At 39.6% G+C, this 20,690-nt stretch overlaps 2 protein-coding genes and 1 non-coding gene across 3 annotated transcripts; 1 reads left to right on the top strand and 2 right to left on the bottom strand.

Moving 5' to 3' along the window:
- Positions 1-2,484: 2,484 nt before the first annotated feature.
- LOC131346036 (macrophage-expressed gene 1 protein-like) lies at positions 2,485-6,746 on the bottom strand. Its single transcript, XM_058379345.1, has 2 exons — positions 6,232-6,746; positions 2,485-4,446 (listed from the first exon to the last, which is right to left on the bottom strand). Exons 1-2 carry the CDS (start codon positions 6,679-6,681, stop codon positions 2,770-2,772), a joined length of 2,127 nt encoding a protein of 708 aa, XP_058235328.1. The 5' UTR covers positions 6,682-6,746; the 3' UTR covers positions 2,485-2,769.
- A 1,837-nt stretch (positions 6,747-8,583) lies between these two features.
- Positions 8,584-8,656, bottom strand: trnar-ccu (transfer RNA arginine (anticodon CCU)). Its single transcript has one exon. It is a non-coding gene; the product is annotated as a tRNA-Arg (tRNA).
- Positions 8,657-13,038: 4,382 nt separating this feature from the next.
- Positions 13,039-20,532, top strand: eif5 (eukaryotic translation initiation factor 5). Its single transcript, XM_058379299.1, has 12 exons — positions 13,039-13,152; positions 13,407-13,626; positions 15,288-15,561; positions 15,660-15,741; positions 15,827-15,999; positions 17,744-17,855; positions 18,814-18,935; positions 19,083-19,244; positions 19,354-19,515; positions 19,706-19,870; positions 19,965-20,105; positions 20,193-20,532. Exons 3-12 carry the CDS (start codon positions 15,490-15,492, stop codon positions 20,289-20,291), a joined length of 1,290 nt encoding a protein of 429 aa, XP_058235282.1. The 5' UTR covers positions 13,039-13,152; positions 13,407-13,626; positions 15,288-15,489; the 3' UTR covers positions 20,292-20,532.
- Positions 20,533-20,690: the final 158 nt, after the last annotated feature.

The following is a 20,690-nucleotide window of genomic DNA, read 5'->3' as shown; positions in this document are numbered from 1 at the left end:
AGATATAAAATGCATGAAAGACCAGGAAGGATGCATGCAGGTTCCAAAAGGATTAAATGCAGGAAGAGGAAAAGGGCATAAAATTAATAAATACTGGAGACATCAGCTGACCCCATTGTTAACGAAGCATGGGTTTCATTATCGATGTGTAACACTGGAGTTTATGTGCCCTTGTGGAACAAAAATTGCACAGGAAATCCTTACTATAAATTACACTCACTGAGCACTTTAGGAAATATTAGGAACACTATACTAATACTGGGAAGGGCTGCCTCTCTCTGAAATTCCTTATAGCACGGATTCCACATGAGGTTGGAAAAATTTCTTTGAAATTCTGGTCCAGTTCCTGCAGATTTGTCTGGTGCGCCTTCATGCTGTGAATCTCTCGTTCTACCACATCCCAAATGTGTTCTACTGGTTTCAAATTCAGTGACTGGGAAGACCAGGACAGTAAACTGATTGTCATGTTCATAAACCAGTTTGAGACTAATTTTGGTTTGTGGCATGCTTGATCATGCTGGAAGTAGCGCTTAGAGCAGGGGTAGGCATGTTCGGTCCTAGAGAGCTGCAGTCCTGCAGATTTCAGCTCCAGCCCTGAAAAAAAACTCACCTGCCTGTAGCCTTAGTAAGCCTGAAGACCTTGATTAGCTTGTTCAGGTGTGTTTGATTAGGGTTGGAGCTGAACTCTGCAGGATTGTGGCTCTCTAAGACCGTGCTTGCCTACCCCTGGCTAAGAGGATGGGTAAATTGCAGCCACAGCTTTCTGTTCTTGCCTGATAGAAGTGGAACCTGGCATGGTCTTTGGCTTTTGTCTCCCAACTTTGTGGGGACAGTTTGGGAATGGCCCCTTCCTGTTCCAAAATGACTGCACACCAGTGCACAAAGCAAGATCCATCAAGGATCCAGCAAGGATGAGCGAGTTTGGTGTGAAGGAGCTTGACTGGCCTCTACAGAGTCCTGACCTCTACCTGATAGAACATCTTTGGGATGAATTAGAGCGGAGACTATGAGAGAAATGTTTTCATAAACACACTCCTAAACATTGTGGAAAGCCTTCCCAGAAGAGTTGAAGCTGTTATAACTGCAAATGGTGGGCCAATTCCATATTGCATTCATGTGCATGTCCCAAGACTTTTGGCAATATAGTGTAGCTTATGACTGCTCAAATTTGCATGAAAAAGAAAATAAAAAACACTTTCATATATAAAGTTTATGAAAATGATATCAATGTTATATTTTGTATACAATGACAGAAGTACAAATGAGAGAGATCTAGTAAATAAATCCTGTTATAACATTATACTCTATTTATATGCTCTACTGCCCTCTAGAGCATTTTAAATTAAATCACTACAATCTACTAGAACCATTTTACAGCATTATCTTTTGTTTTCTTTCTGACAGTACTAAAGTACAAAATATCTTGTACAACAGCGTGTCATTGCATCTGCACTGTATCACCAAAGGTTTGAGAAAACTTGACAATCACACGAATTTGTGATTGTTTACTATTCCATTCAGACTTATTTCCCTTTACTGTTATAATAAGCTCCACTCTTCTAGGAAGGCTTTCCACTAGATTTTGGAGTGTGTCTGTGGGGATTGGTGATCATTCAGCAACAAGTGCATTAGTGAGATCAGGCACTGATGCTGGGTGAGGAGGTCTGGTGCATAGTCAGTTCTCCAGTTCATCCCAAATTTGTTCAGTAGGGTTGAGGTCTGTGCAGGACAGTAGTGTTTTTCCACCCTAACCTTGGAAAATTTGTATTAATGGAACATGTCTGGGCTCTTAGTTCTGGTGATGGGAAATCTTAATGCTAATGAATATAAAGATACACAATTGAATGTGATGGTCAGGCATCCACATACCACAGACTATGTATTTGCATAACCTTCATGTTGGCACATTCATATATACAATATGATATCCCTGTATCTTTGCGAAATAAACATTCCTGTGTTGACTTTTAAACTTATTTGGTACTAGTATGGTTATACAAACCATAAGTGTTCCTGGCATTACAATGTTAGACTATGTGCTCTTAAAAGTATTTATGTTAAACATGTCCATTTAACGGATAAAGGGCCTTTCTCACAAGACATAATCTAAATCCCTGGGGAAGGGCTTTGGTGTAAAGCTATTTGGTTGAAGGGGACAGCAGGCTTGGTTCTGAGAAACCATCTTGTATATTAAACAGAGTTTGAAGTTGTATATAGTCGTTATGCAACTATTTATATATGACTTTCTTTCTTTAGAACAAGACAACATGGGTGTAGTACTTATGTGGAAGTGCAGCATTGTTTATCAGTATAGAAACCCTACACAGAAAGTGGCCCATGCAGAATATGACCAAAATAATGTATACTATTTATTACATATTGGTTTTTGTTTATTTATTTATAATTGAGTACAATTTCAAATACAATTACAATTTGAGTATAATTTCAAATGATTAAAAAAAGCAAAATAAAGAATAACTGAAAACACAATTAAACAGAAGACATACGTACAAAGACAATGCAGGGTTTGTGGAAGCACAATGGATTAAATCAGACTCATGTCATAATCAAATCTGACTCATGTCATGCAGTGCTCTATAAGATTTTTTACTTCTCCTAAAGTACATCACACCACCAGTAGCTAAACCACCACCACCAGTAGAAAAAAAAGTATACAAAGTTAAACAAGTTTGGGAGCTAAATATTATATTCTGTCAATACACTTAAATGAGTTTAAAGGAATTTAAACAGAACACAGGGACAGAAACACTATGCCAAGAGACGGTCAGTCTCACTCTCAGATTGTAGCTCTGTCTGGGCTTCTACAGTACTCTCAAACTGTACCTCATAACGAATCTCCTCATAGCCTCTACCTCTTAGAAGGATCTTCTTCCTCTTTCTCACAACTAACATTGCAACAACCCCCACAAAAGCAATTAAAGCAACAGCACCACAGGCTATGCCAATCGTTTGTTTTTGTGACTGAGAATAAGGACCCTTAAACATTTGGGATAATTCTTCAGGCTTGGCCACCTTCCACAACTTGGTGCCTTTGATCCTTACCCAGGCCTGATTTCCTTCAGTCATCACAACTACAGTGTTTGTTGCAATCATACTGATTACTGGTGGTCTTGTGAAGGGTGGTAGATGGATGGGGGGTAACTCACCACCAGTGAAAATACCTGACTGAACGCAGTAGAGTACCTGGCATCCATCGCTTATCTCAAGGAGATGTTGGCTAAACTGTGGTGGGCAACGCGACTGACTCCCTGCAAGTGGATTGGAAGACTGGCAGCTAAAGAAACCTCCAAAAGGTACAGAGAATCTTGTTGCTGCTTCATAGTCATTGCTTAGACAGATCATGATGCCACTGTACAAAAATTTCAAGGCAAAGAAATTTGGAGGACAGGATCTGGATTTGGTTAATGGATTTTGTAAAGAAGGGCCAAACAGACCACCAAAGAGATATCCTGAGAATTCTGGAACTTGGTTATTAGTGGAACACCAGTAAGTTTTCACCAGTGCTTTTCTAACATGGTATATAGTCTCACACTTAGTTGTACAGTCTTTGAAAATAATTCCAGAACATTCCTCCCAGCAGTGTTCGGTAGTGTATGTTCTGTCTTGCTCTTCAGAGCGCAGTAGAGTAGCAATGTATGGATACTGACAGGAAATCGAGCCAGTAGCTGGATTTTTTACTTCAAGTTCCTGACAGATTTCAACTGCATCTGGTGTCAACATTTCACATGTTTGGTACACACCACCAAAGCTAAGGTTGGTGCTTGGACCTTCACAGGACGCATCATCTACATTGGCTTGGAAGTTGAAATTTTTGGAGTCTGGATCAATGCACCCAGGATGGGTGTTTATTTTGTAGTACCGATCTATGGCCTTACGCACTGACAGAGCTACCTTATTTACTGTTGGATATGGGAGGTCTGGCAATGTTGATGGGTTGAGAAAAAAATGTAGTGGTAGTCCACTACGGTCAATAGCAACAAGATTGTTTAATGTGCTCTCCTGCCATTTTTGTAGAGTGATGCCAGGATAAAACAAAGCACCACCATGACTCAGTGTTACCGAGTACATAATATTACTCTGGTAGGTCCTAGTTTCAGACGTTTCTTGTGATTCCTTACTGCCAATATCAAATTTAGCTGTGTTAAAAAAGTTTAAACCAGCCGATGATGTAATAGAGGACAGAGAGGACTGTGCTTCAGTAACATAAGATGATTTCAAATAGTCCTCCTCCATTAAAATAGCACCAGCATCCACACTTGTAATGACATGTGTACCATAATCAAGGACCATCTTTTCTGACAGATAGGTAGCATGGCGGATTTGGTTGTTTTCAATGGCATCTCCAATTTCCACTGCCTGTTGGGCAAAACGTGCATCCAAAGTGAAATCAGGATAAGCCTTTACTGTGTACAGAAGGTTACGGACCTGTGGAAAGCAAAAACAAGAAGAGTCAGTAAAAAAAGGTTGAAAAATGGGTTTTTATTCTTCCATTTTTTGTCTTTAGGTGAAGAAATTGGAATTTTTCCAATTCATTGCCATTTTATTCAATTTCATTTAAATGCCACTTTATCAATATTAGAAGTACATTGAACATACATGTTGATTGATGGTTTGGATAAGTGGGTGGACCTAAAATGCTGGTTAACCTATACAAGCTTTTATTCTTCTGCAGCCCTACTAGTTTATTACTACTACTACTACAACTAGTTAGAGTCTATTACTGTTACACTTACAGGACTGATTTTTTAGACTGAAGTTGCCAAGCATTATTTGACAACAGGAATTTTTATTATTAAAGGATTTGTGCTGTAATTCAGGTTGTGTGGGTTTGGGTAACCTGATTATCTAGTGTGAGTGCAGGTTTTCATTCCAGCCATGTGGGAGCCACACCTCTTAAATCATGGGACTATCACATGTGACTCATGATTCTTCAGGCCCTTTGGTGTATTTTTGTTTCCTCCTTAACAGGTACATGAGCTAATATTTGAACTTTGGATCTTGATTAACCTTTTCTACTGGAAATACAGGATTGCTTTCTTTCTTTTTACTGGAATTCTAAGTAATTATCCTTGTATTTTACCACTACTTACTAACATACAGGAATTTGTAATAACAAGTAAACAGTAGATTGTTTTTGTTTGTGTCTATTACCCATATTATATGCATCTGCTGGCTCTATCATGCCATGTGAAGCTGGATAGAAGGAATGTGTCTGAATGCCTGCTTAGTCTAGCACTGGAATTCATGGGCATTTTCAGTCTCTGGATTGTTTACATCCTTATAAAACACTGTTAATGGTACAGGTAGAAAAAGAGCAACAATTCTGTTATAATATCATAATATGTATATGATATTCCTATGTAGTTTTTCATATAAGAAATTAAATAAAATAAAGAAATAAATAGCTTCATTTTTCATTTTCATTAAGATTGGTATGTTAAATTTGGAAAATTGTTTACACTTGATTATATTTAATGCCACTGTTCAAATTAATTATTTTTGTCACATATACAATCATACACAGTCTGTCACATAGTGAAACGCTTCTAAGAAAATAAACCAGAACAAACAAATGTGGTTAGAGCAGTCGAGAGATCAGCTGAGCTCATCAGTGCCATCTTAGAGGCGATGTTCTCATACTGTATATCTTTGGAAACTGCAGCTGTCGGCATTTTAGCATAAAAGAAAAATCTTGCTTATTGTACTGTAGCCCTAACACTAACCCTACAACACAAAATATTTTATGGGAATTTTTTAAATGCACACACACACACACACACACACACACACACACACACACACACAAAAGGAGCATTCAATGTAGTCCAAGTAAAAAAAATTTTTTATTAAACATTAATTATAAATGTATATATCTAGAATATAAATAAAAATTTATTGATTTGTATAATAAAAATGTATTTCTTTCATGACCTTGTGGATTTCATAGAGTTTTAAAATTTTGGATATTTTCTTTTACAAATAGAAAGAAAGCTTCAACAATTTGGAAAATTTAAAAGTGTCCGAATATATGTGAATTCACCCCATTTCTAATTTATTTTTTCTGCATTGTTTTACTTAAACCTAAGAAAGTAAGGCATTCCATGGAAAGCAGTATTTATTACAGATTAATTTTCCTAATTTTCCTTAATTTCCAAATTAATAAAAATTTTTATATGCATACTGTACAAGTTCTGCTCCAGAGTGTCTTACCTGCACCCGTGCTGTAACTGACTTGTCCTTCACTTGATGGGTTTTCATGCGTTTGTTCTCAGTAGAGAACTTGCCATTCATCAAGATGTCGAAGGAAGCCTCAGCGTTGATCGATCTCGAAGTAGAACTTTTCTGTTCAAGCCATGAGTTGATGATTTCAGAGTTCATCTCCACTGAGCTCACCTTCTGCGGTATGACAAAGGTCTCATCTGGAATAAGATAGATCCCATCTTCAGTGGTCTGGCATTGTGAATAGCTCAAGTTCATCACTCTGCCCATATCTATGTTGCGCAGGTTGTCCCAGCCTCCACCAGGGAGAACCTCAAGTGCTGGGACACTCAGGTTTTTGTTGCACACATGAAGCCCATTGCTTGGACGAATGGCTGGATGGAAATCAGCAAAAGGGATTAATGCAAAAATAGCCAACAGAGAGATAACTTCTGAGCACATGATTATCAGACTGCTCTGAGTGGTGTGTATTTATGGAGGGTCTCATTACCTGAGCCCAAAAACATTCAACCATTCAACTCTTTCACTTTCGGTTCTGAACAAAGGAAATCATACATAACACATATGTCCACATCCTGTTTCCAGCAAAGCTTTGCATATTTGCACCTTTATGTTCGAAATGTAAATTTGAAAGATAAGATAGTGTTTCAGGAAAAACATGTTAAGACTTGTTTCATTCTTACCTGTTGGTGACTGAAGCTGCACAAGTGCACTGCTGTGTGTTATTGTAAGTAATGTAATGTAGTGGGGATGTAAATATTGAAATTTACTTATTTTCAAATTACTTGATTGGTGTGGGTTTTTTTTTTGGCAACAACTGACTCTAAGATGGTCTGGCAAATTCTAATCAAGCTATTTTACACCAGTTAGGCCACAGCAATGTTAGCCTATTTGCCTTGCACCTCAGGGGTTAAGGGTTCGATTTACACTTTGCCCTGTTTGCATGCAGTTTGCATGTTTCCCGGTGCTTCATGTACATATCTATGCAATGTAGGCTGATTGCATCTCTAATTTTCTATAGTGTGTAAATGGGTGTATGAGTGTGTGCCATGTGATGGGTTGGCACTCAATCCAAGGTGTCTTTCACCCCAAAGCTCCCAATAACCCTGTGTAGGATAAGCAAAAAAGAAGATGGATGGATGGATGGATGGATGAATGGACGGATACCACAGCACTGTTGAATTCTCCATCACTGAAATTCCATTTTTCCCCATTCTGATGGTTGACGTGAATATTAAACAAAGCTGCTGGTTTTTACCACAGCACAGCACTGTTGTTCTAAAATCTAATTGGCCAGAATGTGTGTAATTTTCTAACATGACACACAGCATTTATAACAGTAAATTTTACAGAGAATCTGCAGGCAGATCAAAACATACAGACTGCTTGTGCAGATATTTCAGTCTGTGACTGTTATATGGCTAGATGTCATAACTCTGAGGCCCTCTAGTGGCTAGCTGCAGTACAGTTTTACAGTGTTAGTCTATTTTAAGATACACCTAATACTAAATACTCTAAAACCAGCCTCAATTTTTCATGACATGGAGTCCAAGAACATGTTAGAAATATTGCTTTGAGATTCTGGACCATGTTAACAAGATTGCATCACACAATTTCTGCAGATTTTTCAAGCACACTTTCAGGCTGTGAATCTCCCATTCTACTACATCCCAAAGGAGATCTACTGGATTCAGAATTGGTGACTGACAATAACACTGAAGAACAGTGAACTCGCTTTCATGGTCATGAACTAGATTGGAATAACTTTTGCTCTGTGACATGATGCATTATCATGCTCGAAGTAGCCATTAGAAATTGTGGCCATGAAGGGATGTACATGATCAGCAACAATACTCATATAGGCTGTGGAATTAAAGCAAAGATTGTTTATTAACAGATCCAAAGCGTGTAAAGAAAATCTTCCCCACACACTACACCACCTCCACCAGCCTGGACTGATGACACAAGGCAGGATGCAGCCATAAGTTCATGCTGTTGAAATTGATATTCATCAGACCAGGCTGCATTTTCCCAGTCTCCAACTGTCTAGTCTCAACAGCCTCAGCTTTCTGTTCTTGGTTGTCACAAGCAGAACCTGACATGGTCATCTACCTCAAGGTTCAAAATGCTGTGCCTTCAGAGATGCTTTTCTGCTCACTATATTTGTACTGATTGCTTATTTGAGTTAGATCGATAGATAAAACTTTATTGACATTGCAAAGTACAGGTACATAGCAACAAATTGCTGTAAAACAAAAGCTGCACTTAACAAAGAGGCTTAGATACATCAAGCTCTGGGTTATGGACCCAGCACACTTCCACGGCATCACTCTATTCAAAGTACACCCCAGATGGGACTCGAACCCACAATCCCTGGCTTAGGAGGCCAGTGCCTTATCCATTAGGCCACTGGGGCTTGGCCACTAACTGTCAGCTCAGACTATTCACTATTGACCTCTCTCATTAACATTTTTTTTTCATTGTATCTTTCTGAGTAATTTCTAGACAGAGTTGTGTGTGACATATTACTGGTCATTATCTGCATTATTTCATTCAATGCACTGCTGCCACACATGAATCCTATGCTGATCTCTAGGGCATATTAAATAAAATCATTGTGCTTTGCTGTTTTCTTTTTAAATTACACTTCAATAGTTTATGGTTTCCTTCTTTGCAAAAATTTGATAATTAGTTATTTTTTGTGGAACGTCGTACACGAACGTCTGGATGTCTGTACTTTCTAGGAAGCTGTCTGACAAACAGCTACACAAACTTATTCATTTTTAACAAAATGAATATTTTTTTTTAATGTGGCTCACAATTTACATGTCAGTCCCTGCAAATAAGAAATTCATTTACTGCTTTATCTTGGTCAGGGTAATGGAGAATCCCAGTCTAGTTGCACTGGGATCAATTATGGACAATTTTAAGTAACTAATTTAGCTGTAGTCTTGTTTTTCTCATCTTGGGAGATGAGAAACCAGAGACCTTGGAGGAAACCCACATGCATAAAGGGACAACTTTAAACAGACAGTAACTCAAGCTCAGTATTGAGCAATGGAGCTGTCATGCAGTAATTCTACATGCTTTTCCACACTGCTATCCACAAACAATAATAATAAAGACCCTGCAAATGTGACTATATACTTTAATTGACTTCTCACTCAGATATGGAGTATTGACTTATTGAAGATAATGGGCCTCCAGAGGAAGCCAGAGAACACTGGCTTAATTATGCTCAGTGGCAATCAGCGCCGCCTGTATCTGAATCTATTTAAGGAGAGCTCTCTACTTACATAGTGCTCAGTCTTGAGTTAACCTTGTACTGTGTGGGGGGGCTCAAGGCTCAGCTGGTAAATGTGTTTATGGACAGCCTGCTGTTTTCTATGGTTTATTTGAGCTGATTCTTGAGCTCCTTACCTCTCTGTGCAAGTATATATGTTAAACAGAAATAAAGAAACAAAAGATATTGTTTTCAAGTCTTGGCCCAGAGTTGGGTTCTTCATTAATCTTTGGGCTCCTATAATAGCATGACTTAAGTTTCCTTTAAGAACATAGCAACACAAGCAGTAACCCTCTTTATTTTATTTTTTTTATTTTCCCTTTACTAGCAGTATAACCTCCATAAGATCTCCTGCAGTTTGCGTATTGTCCTAACCGCTCCACGGATGATGCCATCACCACAACCGGCCATCTGGCCCTCACACACCTGGACTGTAAGGACTCCTACGTTTGAATGCTGTTCATAGATTTCAGTTCAGCATTCAACACAATCATCCCTCAGCAGCTGATTGAGAAGCTGAGTCTGCTGGGCCTGAACACCTCTCTCTGCAACTGGACCCTGGATTTCCTGACTGGGAGACCTCAGTCAGTCTGGATCAGGAACAGTATCTCCAGCACCACCACACTGAGCACTGGAGCTCCTCAGGGCTGTGTGCTCAGTCCATTGCTGTTCACTCTGCTGACTCACGACTGTGCAGCAATGCACAGCTCCAACCACATCAAGTTCGCCGATGACACGACCGTGGTGGGTCTCATCAGTAAGACTGACAAGTCAGCATACAGAGAGGAGGTGCAACATCTAACAGCCTGGTGCAGAGCCAACAACCTCTCCCTGAATGTCGACAAGACCAAAGAGATGGTTGTTGACTTCAGGAGAGCACAGAGTGACCATTCTCCGCTGTTCATCAACGGATCCTCAGTGGAGATCGTCAAGACCACCAAATTCCTTGGTGTCCATCTGGCGGAGAACTTCACCTGGTCACTCAACGCCAGCTCCATCACCAAGAAAGCCCAGCAGTGCCTCTACTTCCTGAGGAGGCTGAGGAAAGCCCATCTCCCTTCCCCCATCCCGACTGTGTACTACAGAGGGACCATCGAGAGCATCCTAAGCAGCTGCATCACTGCCTGGTTTGGGAACTGCACCGTCTCAGATCGCAAGACCCTTCAACGGATAGTGAGGACAGCTGAAAAGATCACTGGAGTCTCTCTCCCCTCTATCATGGACATTTACACCGCACGCTGCATCCGCAAAGCTAACCGCATTGTGGCTGACCCCACACACCCTTCACACACACTCTTCACCCTCCTGCCATCTGGAAAGAGCTACCGGAGCATTTGGGCCCTCACAACCAGACTGTGTAACAGTTTCTTTCCTCAAGCCATCAGGCTCCTCAACAACCAGGACTGAACTGTTCTCCTCTCTCACACACACATACACGCACGCATGCGCACTCACTCACTCACTCACTCACTCAGGACTGAACTGTATACAGCTCTGTCTCTCACACACACACACACATATATATATATATATATATATATATATAATATACACACACACACTATCTCTCTTTACTGTGTGGACGCACACAAACGCAATTTATATTGTTCATTACTTATTGCACTACCTCTACCTGTCATCTGCTGCTATAGTTATATTTATTTATTTCTATTTGCACTACCTCAACCGCTGCTGTTGTGTTTTTGCACAATTTTATATACATTTCATTTTCTTTTTTCACTAACATTCCATTACACGTTCTTTTCTTTCTTTCTTTTTTGGCGCTAAGTGTCCTGTGTTCTTTTGTGTTGTTTGTCTTGTATTTATTGTCTTTTGCACTGTCTTGTCTATGCTCTGTTTGCACCTAGCTGCACACTGTGTACTTTACGTGGCTAAGACAAACTTCTGTCCTAGCTCGGTGGTGGTATTTATTTGTGTTGAACTTTGTTGTATGTTTATGTAGCACCAGGTCCTGGAGAAACATTGTTTCATTTCACTATGTACTGCGTCAGCTATGTGGTTGAAATGACAATAAAGCTTCTTGAATCTTTTTCTGTAAGGACATTTAAACTTCACTGAAGGTCAAACCCAGGGGTGTTGGTTCTCCTGGTGAACCTTATCCAACCCAATTCATTACTTAACTACTAAAACGTCCATGGGATGTGTTTAGTGGGACAGAATGGGGAAAACGCAAATCCCTGTATGACTGACTTTTGCCACCCCAGTGGTCTAGACCTAGAATTCATGGCCTTTCACTAGTGGGCTATCGTCCATTGTGCTACCCAATGGCTCAGTCAGTAGTAAGCCTTTTCAGCCCTTCTGATTCCATAGGTAATCCTGAGAGTCTATTCTGCCTGTTTACTCATAGCATTCTTGTGCCATTGCCCTTTGAGGTTCTGGCAGGAAGCTTTTGTTTGGCAGCAGAATGAAAACATGTCTAGAGCTTTCACTCTGTGTGCCATCCTCTGCACTGGTTAGCTGGGTATTTAGCTCTTTACAAAAAGTGGAATGTGTGCTAAAAGTGAAATGAACTGAAAACATCCCTATTTAGAAGCGTCCTGTTGCTACAATCATTATTAAAAGAAACCATAAGCAATCTGTGTTGTGTATCTACATTGTGCAACAGGTTGTACTAATGGTAGTATATAGTTCATGATGTGATGCTGATTCATTAAACCTAAACATGGAAAAATAAATGGATTTCTAAACATTGTGTTCTCTGCATACAGATCATAAAAATATAAGAACTGTATAACACAAAGTATTTAAAAGAAAAAAGAAAGTAAGAAAATGGTTTATTGAAATATAACATACATTTTTAATCACACTAGATATACAATGCTTAATTACAAGGAATGTCTTTATTCCTATGTTAATTTTGACATATTTAGATTTTATTATTTTGTGCCTTGGGGACATGAAATGTAGACTGGCGTAACAGACGGATATGCTTTCATAAAAGCTTGCTTTATATTTAAAGAGTTTGGCCAGAATTATTAGCATATTAAGAATAGCTGAACATTTATTTTCCAGTATACAGCACAGCCACATAGGATGCTTTGATAAACAAAATAAACTTTGATTTGCAGAGGTTTGTAATATGCTTAACCCAATAAAACTTTGTAAAGACGTTATAATTCAATTTATTTAAAGTGTGTATGCATATTTGTCTCATTTTTTCCATTTAAATATGCTTTATTCAATGCCACAAGAACAAGAGGTATTACATAGTCGCATTATTACAATATTAGCTGCCAGATAAAAAAAAGGGGGAGAAATAAATAAATAATAAAAATAAATAAATAAAAATGTTACATAAATTTCAGTGCTTCCAGAGCTTAAAATGTTTTCAGACCTTTTTTGGTTTAATTTCAGTCATTTATAAAATGTGGAAAAATTTGGGTTTACATCAAGCCCACTTTTTTTATGTATATGGTATTTTCCTAATAAAATTGTGTCAATGACGTCCTAGGCAAAAAGACGTCACTGGTAAAGGTCAGAATACGGTGATTGACAGAAGAATGAACCAATAGTGTTAGCCCACAGTGATGAGGGGCGGGGTTAAATAACCAACTTAACATTTGGAAGCACGCTACTATAGAAACTGACTTGAGAGACGCATTGTAGAGGTAGGTGCAACGATTTCTGTTTTTTTAAACCAGAACGGAACATTAAAAATGATCCTGAAATTATATTACATATTATATTAAGAATATATTTCGATTTAAGGCTCGAGCGAGAAGTAGTAAGCTGGTCAATAAGCAGTGGAAAGCTAAGACATCATGCCATATGTTAGCTTGGACTAGCTTGTTTGTTCGAAGTAGCTTTAAGGCTGGATTGTCACGTAAAAAAATGTAAATAGTTTTAAATGTGTTTGTTTCAGATCCTCGGTTTTGAGGGTGTCTCAAAGTTTCTTTTCGGGCTTCATCAGTCTGCATCGTAAGGATTGCTACAGGCTCCGCAGCGCTATAACGCAGTGCTGCATACAGTAGGACCTGATCATCCTAACACTTCATTCATCTCAGGGAGACCAGCGGTGTGTTTATGTCTGTGCTTTACGAAAACGCAGACTATTCGGACGTCAGGAGCTGCGGATGGGAAAGGTACACATATCTATATTTACAGGATAATTATTTGTTTGTTTTTTTTGTCTGGCATGTGTTTCTTGTTCCTGTCTCGCGCCTGCTCTCTAAAACGAGTTGGTTCAAAATGGCGCCTTCCTTCCAATTCGCACTTCTTCTTTGGATTTGGATAACGGACACCCAACGAATATTTACTATACTTTTTCATTTAGATAGATGGATAGATAGAGAGATTTTTTTTTTACTCCAACCCGACTGAATGTTTGAGTATATTATGCGATATTTAAATGAAAGCAACATGTGGTCTCGCGCAGAATTCACCATGCTTGTGTTACGTGGAATCTCGCGATATTTACTGTAGAATCGATTATTAACCTCCGCGTAGTCACGTACCAGCCCGTGAGTCATTAACACAGCTGGTCGCAAAAGATAACTGGATTCGGGTGGACACCACACTAAACATGTAATCGGGGCTTTAAACACTAGAAACAGTTGCCCCTGGGTCATTCTAAACCCCCAGGTGAAAAGAATCCTGGGTCATCAAGTTTCACACTGCTCATACATTACCTGGGGTGAACAATGATACCGGTGTTCATAATCTGACGTATTTCTTAAAACCAGAGTTTGCATTTTTGTGATATCTAAGATTAGGTTTTCAAAAGGCGTCGTCCTGCGTCTGTGAAGGCATTGTGTCCATCAGCTTTTTTTTTCTCTCTTTTTTTAAGCTTGTTGCATATTTTACCTGGTGTGTGTGTGTTGATATCTAGCATGAACATTTTTCACAAGCTTTGCTAACCCTACTTTGGAGGAGTGTTTCATAAATCTACAAAAAGCAGTTCTAATCCCACTTACATTCAGCATTATCCTGAGGTTAAGATCAGTGTGAAAAGTACAGGTTTTTGGTGCGGTCTAGTTGGTCTAATTGTCTGGTCTTCATGAAAAAATCTAAAATATGCTTGTATTAAACCCTAGTTTTCGAACCTAAATCCAAGCAACACAAGGCCATCGTTGTGGCCAGCTTGTATAAATAGTCTAGAGATACTAAGCTTGACCTATCTTTCAATATTAAAATAATTTTTGGTCTTTTAAGGATAAAATGGCTATATGTATAAATTAAATGGGCATGATTTCTTTCTAATCCAGATTCGCATAGTTTACTCATTGCTGAGGTGAGTGAGTTATGTGCCTGCTGTGTTTAGTGTCCCCTGGGGCTAATTTATTTAAGCCCACATCACCAACACATACATAAGTGTCTGCAGCAACAAAGGCTCAGGTGTTACAAACATGACCAAAGTGGATTGCGTTTTCTTTTGCAGTAGGTACAAGAAGTAAAATGAATATACCTTGTCCAAACAAAGTGCTGCTTTTGGCTGTCAGTGAGGACGTCTGTTCCTGCTTGCATGCATAATGCTTTTATGTCCCTGCATGTGCAATGAGACCAAGTGCTGCAAGGCTTGACCTTAACGGTTTTATTATAGTAACAACTTGTTACTGATGGTGTGTAGAAATTGCTTTCAGCTATTCCATACATTCTGACCAGCCATCACTGCTCAGCATGACTAAACATTTTATTCCCCCCACCCCCCCACCCAATGCTATGTTTGTGATTAGCATTCATAGCTATAAATTGACCCATAGCGCAATACCTAATACCTACTCTTCTTTTGTCTCTTGATTTACAGAACTGTTGGACAGCTGTCGAAACCTGCGTGGGGGGAACTTAGTCGACAAGCTTGCCCCTTGGAGCCTCATTGGCCAAACCATTTTCATGTCACAGACCGAGTCTTCTTGCAGTCGTTTATGTCATCCTTTCCTTTCTGGACAGAAAATACGAAAAATCGCCAATTCTTGCAGTCTTGCTGATAAACCCTACAGTAAGCCAGGATGTCTGTCAACGTCAACCGAAGCGTCACGGACCAGTTCTACCGGTACAAGATGCCGCGTTTGATTGCTAAGGTAGGAGTTGATTTTTAAAAAAAAAAAAAAAAAACTTGCCTTTGCTGTTGTTTGTGGAACACAAATGTTTTTATTTTCTTTGTCGTGTTTTCTGACAGGTGGAAGGCAAGGGGAATGGTATTAAGACTGTTATAGTCAACATGGTTGATGTTGCCAAGGCACTGAACAGGCCTCCAACTTGTGAGTACTGTTGTATAAATGAGGTTTTCTCCACTTCTGCGAGAAAGAAAGGTCTAACCTTTTAAATAATTGTTTTATTTAATAGATCCAACCAAGTTCTTTGGCTGTGAGCTGGGAGCCCAAACCCAGTTTGATGCGAAGAACGACCGCTACATTGTCAACGGATCTCATGAGGCAAACAAACTGCAAGACATGCTGGATGGATTCATTCGCAAGTTTGTGCTGTGTCCGGAGTGTGACAATCCTGAGACTGACTTGGTAACTATGCTAAGTACCCTTGTGTATTTGTAACAGCTGTTGAAGTAGGCCTTTTTCTCTTTATATGAATGTCCTTGTTGACCTTTGAATGAAGCTGCTACTTTCCAAACATTCGGGTGATTCATTTACATGAGTGAACCTGGTGCCCTTTGTGTTTGTACCAGTGTTCTGCCAATTTGCACATGCTGCTGAGTATGCAGGATGTTGCAAGCTTCGTCCCAGCAAAGGGTTTTATTTCCCTGTGTGCCCTGTGTGAAATTGTTGTTCATAAGAGCTGACTTGATGCCTGAATTGTTCTGGAGCTGTAGTGGGCATGTATACAGCTTAGTAAAAAGTGTCTCTAGGAACAGTAATTGAGTTGATGTGACTGACAGTAGAGCTCATTGGTACAGACACAATACATCTCACCTTAGTGTTCGTGCAGAGACTGTAGTGGTTTTGAAAAGCAGTACCATGAGAATGTGTGTGGGTGTGTTCGAGAGGGAAGTCTGGCCTTGTTAATTTTGCAGTGCAGCAGTCTGACTCCTGCATGGTCTCAGCTACATGCTTTTCTGCTTAGACTGCAGTAGGTGTCTAATGCCTCCAGCACTGGTACAGTCTGTTCTGTATTTTAGAGATGAGTGTTGAATTTACATTGCGACAGTGTCGGATGTGCTGCAGATTCAGGGGTCAAGATTCAGTTTTACTCTCTCTTGTGAGTAAAAGGTAACCCAAAACTAATATCTGGAAAATATGTAACATCTTTTAGGCTCCTGCGATTTATAGTGGTATTATCGTCCCTATGTGATATTACTTTGGCACAAATTTCAGTAACATTTATTTCTGTTATAATACCAGACAAAAACACGGCACATTTGTGTTCATTATAACATAATATGCCAGAAGAGCAGTCTATTTTTCCCTTAATAAAATAAGAGATGAGCCAACTGACATCTGAATTTGGAATAATTTGTACAGGTGTGTTAAACACTCTAATATAAACAGACTCTTTCTGGAAGGCCCGATAAAGAAAGGTTTATATTTAACAAAGTGAGTCAGCTTGGACATTTAGCAACTGAGGTTAATGGAGATAATCATCAGAAAATGATTACATGCACTTTTTGACTGGCACACTCGATGACCAGCAGCTTTAGCAGTGAAAATATTGACTGTGTTGAAAATAAGACATCTGATTGCAACAAGGAATATTTCTAATGGGCTGCTGTTCCCTGTATATTATTGCAGAATTACTTAAACAAGTCCAACTTGCATTTGCATTTATGCTGCTCCTGCTCTCAAAATGGTGAAAGTGCTCTTTTTTCCTGTGTTTTTCCAACTAATGGTTTTTATCCATTGAATCGTTTTATCATGACCTTCTTTAAAAAAAATAAAAAACAAAAGCACATTGCTATCAGGGGAATTTTTTTTTATTTTTATTTTTTATTTTTTGCAGAAGCCTACCTGGATGAAACTCAACCTTGTGTTCCTTGTGGTTTCTTTTTGACATATTGACACATACATATACAATGACATAATGTAGTTGCACTTCATGTAAATGTCCCCTGAAGAAATAAAAATTGTAGACTCTGGCTTTACATCACAGAGCCCGCTTCGCGAAGCATGACCGCATGCTCTCTTCTCGTGTCACTGATTTTGTGCCACTCAAATCTTTTTTTAACATGTTTCCAAGATGGTTTTTAATGGCTTTGGGGTCTGTAGAGATTATTTTGGGTAAAATATTCAACTCTGCTCTCTCTATCTTCAGCACATCAACGCTAAAAAGCAGACCATCGGAAACTCCTGTAAGGCCTGCGGATACCGAGGCATGCTGGACACCAGACACAAACTCTGTACCTTCATTCTCAAAAATCCACCTGGTAAGTTTGGGGCAAACAACCCTAAATGGGCGTTATTCATTTTCTTCACCTCAGTCTGCGTTATAGTTTTATGGTACTCTTGTATGTGGAAATGAGGAGACAGGAAGCAGGCTCAGGGACAACTTAAAACTGGGATCTTTTGTTGTTTGGGGTTTTTTTTTTTTGTCTGTGTTCCTTAATTTTTCGCTATTATATAATACTTTATATACACACATTGCTCTGTGCTGCTCAGCTCTTTCTCAGCCACACCTTTGCCTCTGTAAGTGTATTCCAGATTAATAATTTGGGACATTAGAGCATAATTTTATCATGTGTATGTAACAGTAATGTTCCTTGAACTGATTGCCAGTCTAGTTGGGAAGGTTGAACCTGGATTTCTTGACTTGGTGGCATCCAGCTTCACAATACTGATTATAATGCAGACAAGAACACTGACTCCAGCTTTACACCGATAACAGCTTGCATATATTTTTGCAGCGTACCAAAACTGTCACACACCTATTTTGTTTCTTCTCATTCTTTCATGCCACATTTCATTACGTTTGTGTTCTTGACTTTTGTTGGTATACTGTTGCCAAACCTCTGTGTGAATGCAGCATGACTGGAAAGCGAAAAAGACTAAAATAGCGTGTACACTATTCATTTACATGTGGCGAGTTCCAATGTGATTAATCACAATGTGTAGTAATATTTCAAAATGGTAGCACACCCAGCCCCTTCAAACAAATGCAAATGCTGGTAATGGCATTGCATTACACCTCCAATGCTTTACACCCCTGGGGGCAAACGATGTTAATCAGTGGCTTTGTGTTTCGTATCACTTTGATCCAGTGTCACATTTTAGTGGTTTAATATTCTTATTCAATAGACTTTTTTTTGTTTTGTTTTACAATGGCTAGCCTGTAAAGAAATCCAAACTTCAGTCCTAATTTTTCTTCTCCTCCCTGTCCTGGAACAGAGAGCGACAGTGGTTCTGTCAAGAAGGAAAAGGAGAAAAAGAACCGCAAAAAAGACAAAGAGAACGGCTCGAGCAGCGGAGAGGCAGGAAACCGTAGGGACATTGATGCCCCTGATGCTGTGGTGAGTTCAGTCTTCTACACTCCAAAGTAAAATCCTAAAGTATTCTGTTAGTGATGTTAGCCTTTCCATGCAAAAATGTTTTAAGCATGCATCATACAACTTGTCTTCAGTTTTATAAACTGAGTCTGATGTGTGGCTTGTCGATAGGATGGAGATGACGATGATGAAGATTGGGCTGAAGAGACCACAGAAGAGGCACAGCGTCGCCGGATGGAGGAGATCAGTGAGCATGCTAAAGGCCTCACACTCAGCGATGATCTGGAGAAAAGCCTAGAGGAAAGAGTCAACCTGTTCTACAATTTTGTGAAGGTGGGCTTGATGAGTGATGTTTTAAACCAGCCAGTTATATACTAACCAATTATTTTTTGGGTGTCTTTTAATGAGCCGTTTTGTCCCTTATCCTGCTCCATCCTTATAGCAAAAGAAGGAGCAGGGACTGATTGACTCGTCTGATAAGGAAATCCTGGCTGAAGCAGAGCGTCTTGAGGTGAGGGCCATGGGCCCTCTGATTCTGAGCGAGCTGCTCTTTGATGAGAACATCCGTGAGCAGATTAAGAAATATAAGCGTCATTTCCTTCGAGTGAGTCTGTGTATGGCTGTTTGTCTCCGTTTTGACTCAAAACCATTTTATTCAAAGTGACTGGTCCTGCTCCAGAAGTTTGTTTGTATATCTGACGTGTTTACTGCTTGACATCTAACCAGCTGTGGATGGTGATATGGCATATGTCGTTTCTAGCTCATGCACCTTTTTTTTTCCCCTCCCTCATCAGTTTTGCCACAATGATAAAAAGACTCAGAAGTATCTCCTGGGTGGCATCGAGTGTCTGGTGAAGCTCCATCAGAGTCAGCTGCTGCCTCGCGTCCCCATCATTCTCAAAGATCTGTATGACGCCGACCTGCTGGAAGAAGACGTCATCCTCGCTTGGGCTGAGAAGGTACAGACGCACATCAGCGATGGAACACTGTTGGTTTTTAATTTTAAGCTATTATGTACCGTTACAAAACTAGTTTTGATCTTAATTGTTCCAGGTCTCCAAAAAGTATGTCTCTAAAGAGCTCGCTAAGGAGATCCATGCCAAGGCTGAGCCCTTCGTGAAATGGCTGAAGGAAGCAGAAGAGGAGAGTGAGGGTAGCGAGGAGGAGAACGAGGAAGACGAAGACAACGTGGAGGTAATTACTGGCATAAGCGTGCATACAAACCTATGTAATCTCTGAATGTTTTCTGGGGATTTGCTCATGCTCTGATGTTTTCGCCAGGTGGTGTATTCTTCTTCTGCACGTGAGCTGAAGATGGAAACCACAAAGCCTGAAAAGGCTGATAAGGAGGAAGAAGATATTGATATTGATGCCATTTAAAAATGTAACAAATGAATGAAGCTGCCTCTTGATACTTTGCAATGCTGCTCCTTGGTAAACCAACCCTTCCTGCTCTTCAGCTGTAGGCCCGTGTCAGTGCTGTGCTAGAAAGCCTTATTTTAGTCACTATTTGAATTCGTTGCCATGGTATTTATATGCATGAAACTCTGGATTATAGGGAGCTCAAGTCATGCCCCTCCCCTTGTATTTTTGAGATTATTAAAGAATGTTTGCCAGTTAATGTTTTCCTCCTCTGTTAACATGTCACTCTGAGTGAAATGTGATTGTTGAAACTTGCAGATGGACAGAGCAATGATACCGAAAGCTTCTGTTTTCTGTGTGCATACTTGATGTGCTGGATGAGGTTTTGGCAGGAAAACACATGTTCTCTGTGGCTCC

This window comes from Hemibagrus wyckioides, linkage group LG25, assembly GCF_019097595.1.
Source record: "Hemibagrus wyckioides isolate EC202008001 linkage group LG25, SWU_Hwy_1.0, whole genome shotgun sequence".
Lineage (NCBI taxonomy): Eukaryota > Metazoa > Chordata > Actinopteri > Siluriformes > Bagridae > Hemibagrus > Hemibagrus wyckioides.
Note: the sequence above shows the minus strand (reverse complement) of the source record. Positions and strands in the feature narration are given on the sequence as shown.

Excerpts from the sequence above, each read along its gene's own strand:
- LOC131346036 (XM_058379345.1), bottom strand. The coding sequence starts at position 6,681 with ATGTGCTCAGAAGTTATCTCTCTGTTGGCTATTTTTGCATTAATCCCT. Across the intron at positions 4,447-6,231 it reads CAGTTACAGCACGGGTGCAG|GTCCGTAACCTTCTGTACAC; the intron begins GTAAGACACTCT and ends TGCTTTCCACAG.
- eif5 (XM_058379299.1), top strand. The coding sequence starts at position 15,490 with ATGTCTGTCAACGTCAACCGAAGCGTCACGGACCAGTTCTACCGGTAC. Across the intron at positions 17,856-18,813 it reads CATTCTCAAAAATCCACCTG|AGAGCGACAGTGGTTCTGTC; the intron begins GTAAGTTTGGGG and ends GTCCTGGAACAG. Across the intron at positions 18,936-19,082 it reads TTGATGCCCCTGATGCTGTG|GATGGAGATGACGATGATGA; the intron begins GTGAGTTCAGTC and ends GCTTGTCGATAG.